This window comes from Ictidomys tridecemlineatus, chromosome 5, assembly GCF_052094955.1.
Source record: "Ictidomys tridecemlineatus isolate mIctTri1 chromosome 5, mIctTri1.hap1, whole genome shotgun sequence".
In the NCBI taxonomy this organism is placed as follows: domain Eukaryota; kingdom Metazoa; phylum Chordata; class Mammalia; order Rodentia; family Sciuridae; genus Ictidomys; species Ictidomys tridecemlineatus.
Window position 1 is genome coordinate 59,696,995 of NC_135481.1, and position 16,146 is coordinate 59,713,140.

Below are 16,146 nucleotides of genomic sequence, written 5' to 3' on the forward strand. Positions count from 1 at the left end.
ACTTCCAGCAGCATGTCTCTTCTGGAACCCCCAGGGGACCTGGCAGACCTTCATTTCCTCTTGCCAGGCTCACTTTGGGACTCCCCAATTTACCCCTGGATGGATTCCCTCACTGTCTGTTCTCAGCTCTTTCCCTGCATGGACAGATCAGATCATGCACTTCTTCCTATGCTTGTGCCTCTTAATTCTATTGTATGTATTCATTCAACAATTATTTATTTAGCAATTACTATGTATAAATGCTAAGTGTGAGGGACAGAGCAGTGAACAAAATTATCAGTAGTCAACAACCATTGACCTCACAGAACTGACATCTAGTGGTGGAAGCTGACAATAAATGACAGGTAATAGACATATAGGGTGTGTTAGTGATAAACAGAAAACTATGATAGGGAAGGTAGATGTGAATTGTCATGGGGTGAGATGACAGTTTAGATGGTCAGGAAATGTTGCCCTGAGGGAAGGACTTTTTTGCTGATGCCCAGAGGAGGTATTTTTCCTGCAGCTATGATTTCCCTTCCTTGAATCCAGGTTGATGGCATTTAGGGGCAGAGTGTGGAGTTGGACACACCTGGGTTGGGATCCTGGCTTGATAGTCACTAGCCTTACAGCTGCTGACTGGGCACTAAACTCCTTTGAACCTGTGTTTCTCACCTGTAAAATGAAGTGAGTCATCAGACCTACCACATGTGGCATTGTGAGAGTGAACAATGAGGTAACGTGTGTTCAGTGCTTAGAGGTGTCCAATAAATCCGCCAGATTCTGCAGGAGTAGCATGGTTTTTGGTGCTAGTGGGAAGGATTCTGGATGAGAGTTTTTAATTTCAAGTACTGGGCAGGGGGGATTGGAATTCAAAAACCTAAGTGATTTTTTTCTAATAGTGAGCCTTTCCTACTCTACCCTTGATTGTAGATGGTTGAGGATGCAGGACTCCCAGATGTGTGCTGGCCCTTGCCCCTGTGATAGATAGGGACCCAGGGCAGCCCTGACCCTTTCTTGCTCTGGAATTCCCCCTGCTTGCAACCAGCTGATGAATCACACCTTTGTCCCTGGCCTCCCCACTTAGCTTCACAGCTGCAAGGCTGGCCACTCCTCCCCTTAACCTTGTATGGATCCTTATGCTGGGAGTGGGAACAGGAGTAGAGAGAGAGGGAGGCAGATGGTGGGTGGAGCTGTGCCAGCAAAGCCCACAGAGGTGGCAAGAGGATTCTGATGGAGATTCTTAGGCAGCTAGGCAGCCCTGCCAACACCTTCAACAAGTGTTCACAAGTGGTCAGAATTAATTGACTAATTACTTTTTTGACATGGGGACTCCTTCTTTTGCCCAGACTAGTCTCCAGCTCCTGGGCTCAGTTGATGCTCTCACCTCAGCCTCCTAGAGTAGCTGGGATTGAATACAGGCACGGGCCACCATATTCCAGAATTTTTTTTTTTTAAGGTACCAAGATCCCTCTACCTACTGAGCTACATCCCCAGCCTTTTCTTATTTTTTTATTTTGAGACAGGATTTCCCTGAGTTGCCCAGAATGGCTTAGAACTTGCAATCCTCCTGCCTCATCCTCCCAAGTTGCTGGAATTCCAGGCATGTGCCACTGCACGCAGCAATGCCCCAGAATTTAAACTAGCAGAATGACCAACACAGGGAGAACTCAAGAGTTAGGCCTGGCTGCCTCCCAATTGTTTCTACCTAGCCCAACTGATGAGTCTCTTCCCCTCTCTGTTGGAACCGTGGGTCTCAAAAGGGTGTAATCTAAAATGCTGTTGTCATGGGGATGTGGCTCAAGCGGTAGCGCGCTCGCCTGGCATGCGTGCAACCCGGGTTCGAGCCTCAGCACCACATACCAACAAAGATGTTGTGTCCGCCGAGAACTAAAAAATAAAAAAAAATAAAAAAAAAAAAAATAAAATGCTGTTGTCAAACTTTGTGGTGAGTGGTTTCCTGGGGGCCCAGCCCCGGCACAGGAAGTGAGAGACTGTGGTGGCAGGCAAGGCCCAGGGAAGTGGTCAGCAGCCAGACCACTCCCTCTGAGGGCCTACAGCACACGCGCAGGGCAGCCAGGCAGGACCCGTGATGAAGGAACTTTCTGAGTCTGTCAACTGGGGCAAAGCTAGATATAATCTTCCTGATGAGGAAGTTGGAGAGAGGGCCCTGTATGCCCTTAAGCAAGTTTGTGTGTTATTGGGGGACTTGAAATCAGGAGAAAGGAAACCTGGGCAGGGTCAAAGCTGTGATCAGCAGAATATTCATGCTGGCAGTCCCTCTGGCCTTCCCAGCTGGGGCAGAGTTCCGTTAGATCTATTTTGATTAGAAGCACTCAGAGGGCAGGAACTGGGCTTGGCTTATATTGATTCCCACTCTGAGAGCAACCTGGACTTGGTGGGTTCATCTGCTCCAGCTTTTGTTCCACTGTGCCAGGGAAAGGAAGGCAGTGGCAGGGATCAGGTCCAGCCTGGGTGGGCTGTTGCCACCTGTGAATGCAATCAAAAGGTGAGTGGGGTTTGTACAGTTCTCTCGGCTGGCCTTTGGAGAGGGAGTCCAGATTGAAGCTCTGGAGTTTTGAAGATTACTATTCTGTTTTCATGTTGAGGGGATTCTGGGCCTGAACTCAGAGACTGAACAGGTTCTGGTGGACGTCATGGTGGTTGTGCATGTGACTTTCTGTGAAACATAGTGTTTGCTTTGATTATTGCTAGTCTGGGGTGAGCTGGGAGGGAGGGCTGTAAGAAGAGTGAAGTCTGTTTTATCGAGGTAACAGGATCCCAAGAGGAGAGATGGGTTTTGCAAGCACTGGGAGGTCTTAAAAACCATATCCTGTACCCCTGGGGCTGTGTGAGACTGTACATAAACCAGAGGCTCTTGGCCAATAGATGGCAAGTGTTTGCTGAGAGGCAAAGGCAACCAGTATGCACCTGTAGCATAGTAGGAATTCAATAAATACTTGTCAAGTGAACAAATTGCTACTGTGTGACAAAACCTCAGGAATTAAAGAAATGTTCATGCTCTTCACAAATGTTCTACTCCTGCCAGGATAGTGGCCAGGATATAGGGTTCTAAGAAGTAAATCTGTGGTCAGCTGTGATGAACGTGGGGCAGGCAGCCCAAATTCCTCAAGCCTACGAAAGTGTGAGAGAATTTGGAGTCTGTGGAACCTGTCTTCCCAGGCTGCAGAGTTTGCCACCATGAAAGTAGGACTGGAAATGATAGCAAGGTATGCTTATTGTCTTGGAGATATATCCCATAATATCCTATAACATCTCTTCAATCCTAACCACCTAGCAGCCACCCAGCAGCCTTGCTTATCTACACATAGCCAAGATTGCCCTGCATCACCCAAGGGCTCAAGTTTCTGGGATAGTCACACCAGCTTCCTCAGACCCTTTGACTCCCTCTACCTCTGTCCCACCCCTGGTACTGGGGATTGAACCTAGGGCTGCTCTACCTCTGAGCTACATCTCTGGCCCTTTTATTTTGTATTTTGAGATAAGGTCTTGCTAAGTTGCTGAGGCTGGTCTTGAACTTGTGACCCTCCTGCCTCAGCCTCCTGAGTTGCAGGGATTATAGGTGTGCCCCACCATGCCTGGCCTATTTTACTTTTACTTATAATCATTGTCATTCCTATTTCCAAGCCCGCAACAGATAAGAAGCAGCACATGAAAGACAGGAAAGAAACCAGAACAGAGAGGGAATATGACCATATCGCAGTGAGAGCTGGCAGTGAGAGCAGGCTGAGACCAAAGCACTAGGAAAGCAACTCCTAATGGCCGAGCCCAGGGTCATTTACTTAGGAGGAATGGCTTGGCACACCTTCCGCCTCCAGAATCATCAGTGTGATAAGTAGATGTTCTGCTGGTAATTGTATGCCTGAGTCACCAAGAAAAGGCTGAGTGATGTTCCCTTGACTCTGTTTAGGATGGCAGGGAAGTATAAAATATATTTTTTATCCAGTCAGGGGTTGGGGCTGTAGCTCAGTGGCAGAGCGCTTGCCTAGTATGTGTGAGGCATTGGGTTCGATCCTCAGCACCACATAAAAGTAAATAAACAAAATAAAGGTATTGTGTCCATCTAAAAAATAAATAAATTAATTCTCAGCTGATTAAAAATTTCAAAGATATTGATACTTGAGTAATAATGTCATAAATCCTCTCTCAATAAGGCAAAATAAATAATATTATCCCGTCTACAGATAAGTGAACTGAGTCCCTGCAAGGTCCAAGATCACTTAGCCAACACTCTGGAAAGGGTGAGGTTTGAATTTTCTTTTTCTTCTTTCTCTCTCTTTTTTTCTTTTTGGAGGAGGATAGGGATAGGGGCCTGTGCTGGTGATGGAACCCAGGGCCTTGTGTGAGCTCAGCTCTAAAGCACTTAACCAACCCCCCTAGCCCTAGGTGGGAATTCTCTCTCTCTCTCTCTCTCTCTCTCTCTCTCTCTCTCTCTCTCTCTCTCTCTCTCTCTCTCTCTCTCTCTCTCTCCCCCTCTCCCCCCCACCTCTCTCTCTCCCTCTCCTTCTCCCTCCCCCCCCACACTCCCTCTCTCCCTCCCTCTCTCCCTTCTCCCTGGAGTGCTCTGCCACTGAGCTCCATTCCCAGCCCCTTTTTAGTTTGAGACAGGGTCTCTTTAAATTGCCTAGGCTGGCCTCAAACTTGCTATCCTCCTGTCTGTTTTCTGAATAGCTGGGATTACAGTCCTGCACCACCATGCCCCAGCTGCATTCTTAAAAGCAAGGCATTTCTAACAGGTCCTTGTCCATAGGAGGTCCTAGTAGCCAAGGTGTGCCCTTTAGAGCTGGGATAGATTCAGTTTTAATTCAGTTTCACCCTAGCAGGTTGTCAGTTTTCCCAAAGGGTGCTTGCCTTAGTTGAAATAAGAATGCTTTCAAACATTTTCGTCTAAAAGCACCTATCTGGGTGCCACTTTTTCTCACTTTCTCTCTCAGAGGCCGGAAATGACAGAGAGGAGTGCAATTTCAAAAATCCTAGGCCTCTTTCTATCAGGAGCTTTGTTTGGGTTCCAAATGCTGCTAAAAGACACTGAGCTATGGGCTCTTGTTGGCTGTTAGCTGCTTGGAGACCCCTACCCACATTCCCACCATCTGGATTCAGCAAATGTTTGTTTCCCATACTTATTTCTCTCATTTATTATACAGATAAAATGTTACAGATGCAACCAAAGCTGTTTTCTCCCTAATCCTTTTCACTTTCCTCTCCTCAGAAGTAATATCCCCCTAACATGGGGTTTATCATTCCTATGCATGTCTTTATATTTTAAAATGTTATTTACAATTTATAGTATCATGTTATCTTAATTTTGACATATAGAGTTGTGTTGAATGTATTCTTCTTGGACTTACATTCTTTGTTGTTGTTTTTTTAATCCAACATTGTTTCAGATTTATCCATGCCAATAAACTTAAAGCTAGGTTATTCATTTTAACTGCTCTGTGGAATATTGTGTAATTATGTCACAGTTCCCTTGTTGATGGGCATGTAGGTTGTGTTCATGTTCTCACAACTGCAGAAAATTCTGTACAGAACATCCACATGCCAGTCTTCTCTCTTGTGTAGACCAGCAGGGGGATTACTGTATCCTAAGCATGCTTTTCAAACTACTGTCAAAATAATGCCTCCCAATGATTTGCAACTCATTTATTGAAATGAGTTCAATAAATGAAATTTATTGAAATATGAGAGCTCCTATTTCACTAATATTTGTACTGTGTTTTCTAATCTGGGGAATACAAAACAATATTTTTAAACTGTTTTTAAAAATTAACGCTTCAATTACTTAGGGATGCTTATGTCTATTGGCCAGTTGTTTACTGTTCCATCTTAAAAATTTTTTTTAAACAGGTAATACTTTATCCATATGATCCAAACTCTAAAAGGGAATACAGTGAAAATTATTCCCCTGTTCTCTAGTTACCCAGCTCCCCATCTTGAGTAAAACATTTAAGAGTTCCTTAGGTACTTTTTCAGAGGTAATTCTGTGCTTTATACATTTTGTGTATGTTGGGTGGGAGGTAGTACTGGGGTTTTGTGCTGCATCCCCATCCTTTTTTTATATTTTTATTGAGACTCAGTCTTGCTAAGTGACTGAGGCTGGCCTCCAACTTACAGCCCTCCTACTTCAGCTTCCTGAGTTGTTTAGGTTCAAGGTGTCAGGACCATCCCTAGCTCTTCTATGCATTCTTAATTGCCATCGTCTTTTCTTGTTGATTTGTAGGGGTGTATGTGTATATATATATATATATATATATATACACATATAGAGACATGCATACATATATGTATATATAACATACGTATTTGGGTTTTGGGGGAGGTATTGGGGATTGAATTCATCTCTAGCCCTTTTTTATGTTTTATTTTGAGACAGAGTCTTCCTGAATTGCCAAGGCTGCCCTTGAACTTGCAATTCTCCTGCCTTAACCTCCTGAATCCCTAGGATTACAGGTGTACGTACACATCTATGCATGCCCTATATGTCTGTTAAATAATATTTTGTGGACTATATATATATATTATATATATATATTATATATATTTACATAGACATAGTCTTAACCTTATTAAATAATGTCATTTTCATGGGGACATTTTAGTTCTAATGTCGTACTTTGTGTCTTGTTCTTTTTTGGTTTGGATACGTGTGAGGCCTGAAGTTTGATCCCTAGTACCACAAAAGTAGGAAAGGAAAAAAAAATCCTTCCTATTCTGGTATTATAAATATATCTCTTAGTATATTTTCTCATAAAGTCAAGTTTTGCCTTCCATACTCACCCTCTTGATTCATCTAGATTGTGTGCTCTTAAGTGACAGCGGCTTCTTTACCCTGGCTGCATGGGAATGCCTCTGGAGGACTTTTAATGAATGTACTGATGCCTGAGCCTGCTCCAGATTAGACCAGCAAGAAGGAAGTTCCTTGGACTGAGGCCCAGGCATGGTCATGAAGTACTTAGGGGGCTTTTCTGTGTAGCCATGATTGAGAACTACCCAATCTTCTTGGGTGGAACTGATTTTATTTTTTCCAGAGGAGCAACCAATTTTTCCAGCAGTGGTTATTGAATGGTCTATATTTTTCCTATACTCTTTTTGCTTTTAATATTCTTTCTTTCTTTCTCTAATTCTTTATAGTTTCATTGAGATTTATTTCACATTTCTTTTTTTTTTTTTGGTGTTGGAGATTGAACCCAGGGCTTTGTGCATGCAAGGCAAGCACTCTACCAACTGAGTTATATCCCCAGCCCTATTTCACACTTCTTAAAATTCACCCAAGTACAGTGTATATAGTTGACTTTTTTTTTTTTAGGATATTCACAGAGTATACAACCATCACTACTATCTGATTTTGCAACTTATTTTTATTTTATTGTGCTGGGGAGTGAACTCAGGGGTACTCTATCAGCTAAGGCTGCCCTTAAACTTGCCATCCTCCTGCCTCAGCCTCCTAAGTAGCTGGGATTATAGGCGTGCATCACTGGGTACTGCACTATTGTACATTTCCACTGATGATATACAAGGGTCAAGGGTTCTGGTTTCTTCAAATCCTCCCTGACACTTCTTATCCATTATTTTGATTTTAGCCATCATAGTGGGTGTGAAGTGGTATTGATTGTGATTTTTTAAAAAATATTTTTTTAGTTGTCAATGGACTTTATTTTGTTTATTTATATGCAGTGCTGAGAATTGAACCCAGTGCCTCACTCATGCTAGACAAGCACTCTACCACTGAGCCACAACACAGCCCTGATTGTGATTTTGATTTGTATTAAATGACTGATTATGTGGAGTATCTCTTCATGTGCCTATTGGCCATTTCTGTATCTTCTTTGGAGAAATGTTGAATTAAATTTTTTTTGCCCATTTTTAAATTGGCCTGTTTGACTTTTTTATAGTTAAGTTGTAAAGGTTCTTATGTATTCTGGATATAAATTCATTGTCAAGTATTTTTTCTCTTATTCTGTAGTTAATCTTTTCACTTTTTTTTTTTTTTTTTTTAATGGCTGTCCTGGGGATTGAATCTAGGGCTTTGTGCATGCTAGGTAAGTGCTCTACCACTGAGCTATACCCTCAGCACAAAGTTTTAAAATTTTGGTAAAGTCTAATTTATCTAAACTTTTGGTGTTTTACCTAAGAAACCCTTGCTCACCCAAGGTCACAAACACTTCAAGTACTTACTCTTATCTTTTCTTCTGAGAGTTTTATACCTTAAGCTTCTTTCATTTAGGCCTGTGATCCATTTTGACATTTTTGTGTGACATTTTGTGAGTTGGGTGTCCACATTCATTTTTTTTTGCATGTGGATATCCAGTTATCCCAGCACCTTTTGTTGAAAAGACTATTCTTTCCTTATTGAATTGTCTTGGCCCCTTGTTGAAAATCAGTTGACTGTAAATGTGAGTGTGAGGTTTTATTTCTGTACTTTCTTTTTTTTTTAATATTTATTTTTTAGTTTTAGGTAGACATAATATCTTTTTTTTTTTTTTTTAAAGAGCGTGTGAGAGACAGAGGGGGACAGAGAGAGAGAATTTTAACATTTATTTATTTTTTCTTAGTTCTTGGCGGACACAACATCTTTGTTGGTATGTGGTGCTGCTGAGGATCGAACCCAGGCCGCACGCATGCTAGGCAAGCGCGCTACCGCTTGAGCCACATCCCCAGCCCCAACATAATATCTTTATTTTACATTTATGTGGTTCTGAGGATCGAACCCAGTGCCTCATGCATGCTAGGTGAGCGCTCCACCACAACCCCAGTCCCTTATTTCTGTACTTTTAATGCTGTTCCATTGAACTCTATTTATGTTCTTATGTTACGGCACAGTGTTGATAACAGGAGCTTTGTAGTGGATTTTGAAGTTGGAAAGTGTGTATTTTTTAAAAGTCTTTTTCAGATCTTTGAGCCTCTCTCTTACATCTTCTGACTCCCTTGTGATGGTTTGCTTCCTCACATGGTTTATACTTTTTATATTGAGCTCCGCTTCACTGGTCACAGGGGGAGGAAGGCTAAAAAGCAAGATATTTTGGAATTCTGCACTTAGTGATGCTGAGATCTAGGTTCATCATGAGTGGGAGCAGAGGTTTGAGGTGGGGTAGAGGACAAGAGGCTTGGAAGGCTTTTCCCCAGAGCTTTGCATGTCCTGCTGCTTCTTACCATGCACTTACCAAAAGTGGCTTCTTCAGAGACTTGCCCGACTACTTACCTAAAATGAAGTTCCCATGCCCCTGTCACACTATTTTCCCAGCTCCATCTTCTTCATAGCAATTAGCACTACCCAGAAATATGTTGGGGGTGTGGGGTGTAGCTCAGTGTACTGACAGCAGGGACTCTGGAGGCTGAGGCAGGAGCATTGCAAGTTCAAAAGCCAGCCTCAGCAATTTAGCTAGATCCTGCCTCAAAATAAAAAAATAAAAAGGGTTGGGGACTTAGCCCAGTGGTAAAGCACTCCTGGGTTCAATTCTCAGTACCCAAACAGGAATAGATTAATTTGTCTGTCATTTATGGCTCTCTTCCCCACTGGAATGTAAGCTCTATGAGAACAAGGAATTGTCTCATTCATACATGTCCCCAGCACCTGGTGTATGGTTTATGCTGTCAATATATATAGGTGAGTTCAAGCAGTCTACCTTTCAGACAGGAAGAGATCTATGCTCTGATTCTGTGGTTCTATTTCCACTGAGTGTGACCAGGCAGCAGGAAGGAGGTGAGCTTCCATTCCCAAACCTTTACTATGCCTCCACGGGGGGTGCTTTTCTCTCCCAATAAAGGCACTCACAAAACACTGTCTCTCCTGTGTGCTTTAATCTTATTCTGGAAAGCAGTGTAGGATACTGGCCACTGGGCTCACTAAACCAAGGTGCAGATTAGCACCCTGTGGTGAGAGGAGAACAGCCACTCTTCCTCAGCTGTGCTCTCACTAGTGGTTTCTGGAGGCTTCTTACAGGTTACTTACAGGTGAGTTATGAATTCCCCGTGACTCCATTTTGGCCTTATTCTGAGGTTGCCCCGTGGTGTATGGTCCTAGCAAAAAGCACTAACTTGTGAAAGGGCAGAGTCTCCAAGGGCATTCCCTGGAGGGGTGTTGAGGGATGGTGCCTTTCTTTTCATCTTTGGCTCCACCTCTTGGGCCTGCAGGGGATGCTTTTGCTAATGGGTGTCAGCAAACTCTGGCCTCCCACATCTATCTGGGCAGCCCTGAGTGGTGAGCATCCTGAGATTATGTTGAGGATGTGTTAGCACCATGCTTTGTGCACCCTGATAAATGTCAGCTGAGATAATTTCAGGAGCCACTACACTTCAGTTTTCCTGATCTGTAAAATGGGGACAATAACTGAGGTCCTTCTGTCCCTCCCTTCCACTCTTGCTGACCTGAGGACCTAAGGGTTAATAGCCTCAGGCTCTGAGGGCCTGGGTGGGGGAGGCGCAGCATAAATGGCATATTGTTGTGCTGGTGAATGATCCAGCTTTGTTTGAGAGTCTTCAGTATTTGACTTCCTGCACTTAGTGTCCCATGTGCTTAATTGCTGGAGATGCTTGTGGGTCTTCTGCTGAGTGTTGCTCACCTCCTGGGGCTGTGGCCCGTCTGTCAGTCCTCACCCTGCTGGGACCTTTGAGTTGTGGTGGGCAGCTGCATTTCCTGTGCTGGGCCCCCCAGCAGTCAGGAATGAGAGAAATGCAGAAAGTATGACCCACACGGGAACTGGATCTGAATAGGACATTTATTGAAGAGGTTTCGCTGGAGGTGGCGGGCACTTTAATTGGCGGGGCGCTTAATTCCCCCCTGAGGCTGTTGGTGGCAGCTTGCTGCTGCTCGCCCTGAGCCTGTTAACCGCTGGGCTGCCGGTCTCCCCAGGAGAATGCCGCTCCCCAACCCCTGGCCGCCCTCTGGGTGCTGGTGCTTGGATGGGAGCCCTTTTGAGGAAAGCGGTAGGTACCGCTGGGGCCAGGCCTGGGGTGCAAGAGGGGTGTCTCTGGATTTCTGTCACCTCTGGGCCTCCAAGCCTTGTCTGACAGCCTCCAGGAAACCTGGCTGGCTACAGGTTTGGGGGAAAAGACAGGCTGTTCCCGTGGGGGTTCAGAAGCTGAGGGCTGTTCCTGGGCAAGGTGCAGGGGAGCAGGAGTGGCTCCTTTTGTGTCCTGCTCTGGTTGCTTCTGGTGGGTTTGTCCTTGTGCCTGGGACATCGTCCTGTGTTCCTTTTGGAGGCTACTGCAAATGCTTTGTTAGGGCACTTCAGAGGGTCTTCTCATCTTGAATATTCAGAGTTGGGTGGTCAGTGAAAGAAGGTCCTGTGGGACCCAGCTCACGGGATTGCACACACATACCCTGGGGAAAGCAGAGTTAATCTCACACTTCTTCCTGAAGCTTCCTTTTCCCAGAATCCACAGGGGTTGGTTGTTTTGTATCAAAGCAAGTGGTGGCTGGTAGCACAGGTGAAAGGAAGTTCTCCCCACCCTGATGGACGCTGGGTCAGCACCCACCATTTCTGTAGCTCTGGGCAGCAGGTGTTGGGAGGTTAGGGGGCAGATTGTTGCTCTGACTTGGCTATTTGTTTTGCCTCCGAATCAAGGCCTCACTTTTCCAGAAGTAGATTCGGCTGCCTGGGCTGGGCTTCACCATATACCCCAGAAACGGATTAGTGACAGCTGCCCCACCCTCTGAATTCTGGTCTTTGTAGGCTTTCAGCAGGGGCAGGGTGGGGGGTGGGGATTCCTCCCCCCTCCTCCTTGGAACTGGTTGGATGAGTTCCTTAGGCCTCCCTGGTGGAGGCCCCTTAGCCCCATGGGGGATGGGGGCCTCCTGGACTTGCAGAACAGCCATCTCACCCTGTACCTCCCTTTGAGAATTTACATTGTGTGTGAATCCTGCCTAGGAAGATCCACTCCTGTAACTTCATCAGGCCCCAGGTGAAAGCCCAGGGCAAAGGCAGTTGGAGTTGGTAGTAATGAGAGCTTTTTGCTCCCGGTGGTACCTGGGAGGTGGGGAAGGCCAGGAGGGTTTAAACCACTGCAGCAGTTCACACAAAGAGGCCACACTTGTGCACATTTCTTTTCTCGGTCTGGAGGCTCCTGCTTGGAATTGGGAAGGAAGGCACCCTTGGCAGTCTCACCCCCAGTTCTGACCAGTGTGGAGAAGGAAAGTGCAAATGGCGAAGAAGAAACCCTCAGGGGTAAGATGTGGAGGAGCCCTCCCTGAGCCCTGGAGAGAGCTGCTGGCCCAGGATCCCTGAGGGATCAATTCCCCTCTGGCTAAGACCTGGTAGTCAGTTTTCTAGAGTAGCTAGTCTTTTTCTGCCTTGAGGAACTTCTAATTTATGCTCATGCTGTCACCTTTATTTTGGGCACATTTCTTTCTCCTGGAATAGAAATAGGTCTCATTCCTCTTTTGAGCCAGCATTGCCTGGGGCCATCTCTCCTAGAAACACTGAGCAGTTAGCACCTCTTGGGGCCTTGCATCTTCTTGAAGGCTGCTGGACTCCATGGACACCTGGAGTCACAGCCCTACATATCTCGTTTTGTTCCTTTTTAGGGCACATTCTCATATACCTTGTCTCCTGGAGATCCATTTCTCTCTGTCCCAGCAGTGGTTCTTCCAGACCTTCCTTGGATGTGTCCAGTTCCACAAGGCCGAGTGGATTCTCTTCACGCTGTCCTTGGCCTGCTTTCCAGTCTGATTTCTTGCTGCCAGATGTTCAGGTTCTGGGTGGTCCAGGTGCTTTGGGGATCCATCTTGCCCATATGCTGTTCCCTTGGCATCAGAGATCTCCTCCTCACCTGTTAAAGGTGTGCTCATCATTCATGACTCACTAAAATGCCACCTCTTCCTGGAAAGCGCCCTGGTCCCCTGGGTGCGCGAGCCCTTCGTATTATGTTAGTGTGGTTTCTTTATTCATACTCTGTACCCGCACTCAAGGCATTATTTTGTGGATAATCTGTTTATAGGACTGTTTTCCCTGCTAGAGTTCAAGTTCCTCAAGGATGGGGACAATGTGTCATTCATTTCAGGGTCCTCAGGGCCTAGCATCATGCTCAGAGGTTTTGAATGAATTCCCAAACTACAGGCAGATTGGATCTCCTTTGCCTTCCAAGACAGTACTTCTTGGGGGTTTGTTTTTGTTTTGTTTTTATAGTGCTGGGGCTTGACCCAGAGCCTTACGCTTGCTAGTCAAGCATTCTACCACTGAGCTACATCCTGGGAAAAGCAGAGTTAATCTGCTTCTTTTTGTTATTGAGTTACTTGTCTTGTTTCTCCTAAGACAAATGTGTGTGATTGACTGCTGTATCTCCCACAAGGCTGCCACAAAGGTCTTTGTGCAAAGTAGGTGCTTGGTAAATACTTGTCAAGTGAATGAGTTTTGAAGCTCACAACTCAGGAAGGACAACTAGCATTATCCCGGAAAAGTAGATGTTGAGGCACTTAATGCTCACCTCCCTGCTCCTTAACATATCATGCATTAGGAACAGCAAGGGCTCATTTGGAGAGGAGCTGGCTATATTCCCTGGGCTCCTCTATACTCATTTTTCTGCTTTCCCCGCTATTTGATATTCCCTGTGACTTAGAAAATGGATATCATCAGAGCCCTTTCCAGTCTGCCCTGTCTCATGTCCTGGCTTTCCCAGATGTCCATCCTGAAGCTGGATTTAAAATCCAAGGACCATAGTCAAGGTTGGTTTTTATTGGTCACTTCTTTGTGCCTTTGCTTCCACAATGCCTTAGCTCTGTTCTCTGTAGTACATGCTGTTTCTCCCTGCAGAATGCTACAGAATGTGCCCTTCCTACCATAGCAGTGGATCTCTTCATTTATCTTTCATTTTCTGATTTGACTTTCTGTTGGGAAAGGATATCACGTTATTTTTTCCAGCTAAATTGCTCTGTATTTGCACTTTTTTGGTCTGAATTGATGGTGGGTTGTAGAAGATGGATAAATGCTGTGTTGGTGGGGCCAGGATTAAGTCATGCTGGTTCACCAAATTGATCTTGTATATTCAGTATTAATATGAGAGATGGGTAAAATAAACTTGGGTACAAGTCAGAAAAATCTCTTTTCTTTGTGCTTATGGAACAAATAAGAGATTTATCCACCATTGTCCTCAACAACACCACCACCGTTCTTGGTCGACTTACTGAGCGGCTTACTGAGTGTCGAGTGCACAGATACTTCCTTTTATCATCTCTTGGAAAGAATCCAGTGAGATTGGCACTATTACTATTACTATTCCCATTTTGCTGATGAAGAACTTGAAGCCTAGTGAGGTCAAGTGACTTGCCCAAGGACACATAGAGCCAGGAAAGTAGAGGACGTGGAATTCAAATCAGATTTGTCTGACTCCAGAGCTTGTGTGTGAATTTAGTGCGTTAACCCTTGTGGACTGGAGCTGCACACTTGTACTTTCTCTTCTGTGCTGAACTCAGCAGGATTTACGGGGGCCCCTCTGTTCCCACTGAAGTTCTCCAGTGCCCCTGAATGCTGTCACTCTGAAGGTGTGGCTCCCCTGTTCTTTTCAAAGCTCCTTTCCCAGCCTAGAGGCCTCAAAACAAGCATTTCCATCCGAAATGGGGATGGTGCCTATAAAATGGGTAATTTGCAGGGCGAGGGCCCTTAATTTTGCTGCCAGGTAGCAAAGATCCTTTGAGACACCCTCCTGTTCCCTGGTGCTGGGGGTAGAACTCAGAGCCTCATACGTGCTCAATAATCACTCTACCATTGAGCTCCACGGTGGGCCCTCTGGAACTTTGGATCTGCCCGTGGTTTCCAAGAGTAATTTCTAGCACCATCTTTTAGAGCTTTCTTTGGTTGCTGCATCCTCTGGGGACCTTGTATCATTTCCCTGCATAGAGGTAAGTTATGTTGGAAGCCTTGGTGACCTGTCTTGGCTGTGAGCAGCAGCAGTTTATAAACTATAATAATTGCCCTTCTTTCACTTTTGTATGTGTATATGTGAAACTTCCTGGTAGACAGCTTTTCTTGGGATATTCATATGCAGAATCATCAAAATTATTTGTCCAGGCTTGGTTACTTTCTCCTTCCTCCTGGTCTTTTGTGACTAAGCACTCTGTATGTGGCATGACAAGGCAGCAGTGCCCCTGTTCTTGCCCCGTATCTGGGGCCAACTAGGATGGGACTGCTGGGTGAATGAGTTGTCACCCATCCTGGGTGCTTCTTGGCTCACTGGAAACTTGCTGGCAGTGGATACTCATTAGTCTAGAAGGAACTGGCTTTGGTCATGACCTTGACCACTATTTACCTTTATCCACTGTAGGAGTGGTGAAGTGTTCTAGGTGTGGTCCTGCAGTCCTCCCAGCAGGCATCTATCGGGCACCTAGTGGTGTCTTGCTGTCTGGTAGTGAAGATCCAGACTGCTGGGGTTCACTAATTCAAAAGAAATGCTTGCATATATGAACTCCGTGGACCAGTGCTTTAAATGATATCCAGGTTATTAGAATTCAAAGACGTGTGCGTATTAGTTTCCTACTGCTGCTATAACAAATGCCACAAACTTAGTGGCTTAATACAACACACATTTGCTATCTCAAAGTTCTGGAGGTCAGGAGTTAAGCTAAGTCCACAGAGCTGTGTTCTTCCTAAGGGTTCCAGGGTGGAATTTGTTTCTTTGCTCTTTCCAGCTTCCTTTGCTTATGGCCACTTTTCCATCTTCAAAGGCAGCAGCATAGCATCTTCTACCTCTTTCTCTCTGCTCCTCTGTTTGACGTCATAAAAACATCTATCTTACTCTGACTCCTGTGGGGTTCCTTTTATGATTACAGTGGGCTCACCCAGATAATCCAGGATGATCTTCCCACCTTAAGATCTTTAATTTGGGCTGGGTTGTGGCTCAGCGGTAGAGCACTTGCCTAGCACATGGGAGGCCCTTAGCATCACATAAAAATAAATAAAATAAATAAAATATTGTGTCCAACTACAACTAAAAAGTATATTTTTTTAAAAAAGATCCTTAATTTTTTTTGGGGGGGTACCAGGGATTGAACTCGGGTACTTGACTGACCACTGAGCCACATCCCCAGCCCTATTTTGTATTTTATTTATGGACAGAGTCTTACTGAATTGCTTAGTGCCTTGCTTTTGCTGAGGCTGGCTTTGAACTCATGATCCTCCTGCCTCAGCCCCCACCCCAACCCCAGCCACTGGGATT

General features: G+C 45.1%; 1 protein-coding gene across 12 annotated transcripts in view; it reads left to right on the forward strand.

Moving 5' to 3' along the window:
- Positions 1–16,146, forward strand: part of Plekhg3 (pleckstrin homology and RhoGEF domain containing G3) — a 40,965-nt gene that overhangs the window by 2,758 nt on the left and 22,061 nt on the right. For 8 of the 12 annotated variants that reach the window (XM_078050060.1, XM_078050061.1, XM_078050064.1 and 5 more), the window contains exon 2: positions 12,060–12,164. The exons of 2 other annotated variants lie outside the window; for them this stretch is intronic. In XM_078050060.1, the coding sequence (XP_077906186.1) occupies positions 12,141–12,164 (24 nt within the window). In that variant the 5' untranslated portion in view covers positions 12,060–12,140. Of the gene's footprint in view, positions 1–10,787; positions 10,924–12,059; positions 12,165–16,146 lie in introns of those variants that run through there. 2 more of the 12 variants (XM_040275185.2, XM_040275184.2) reach the window with 2 other exon arrangements.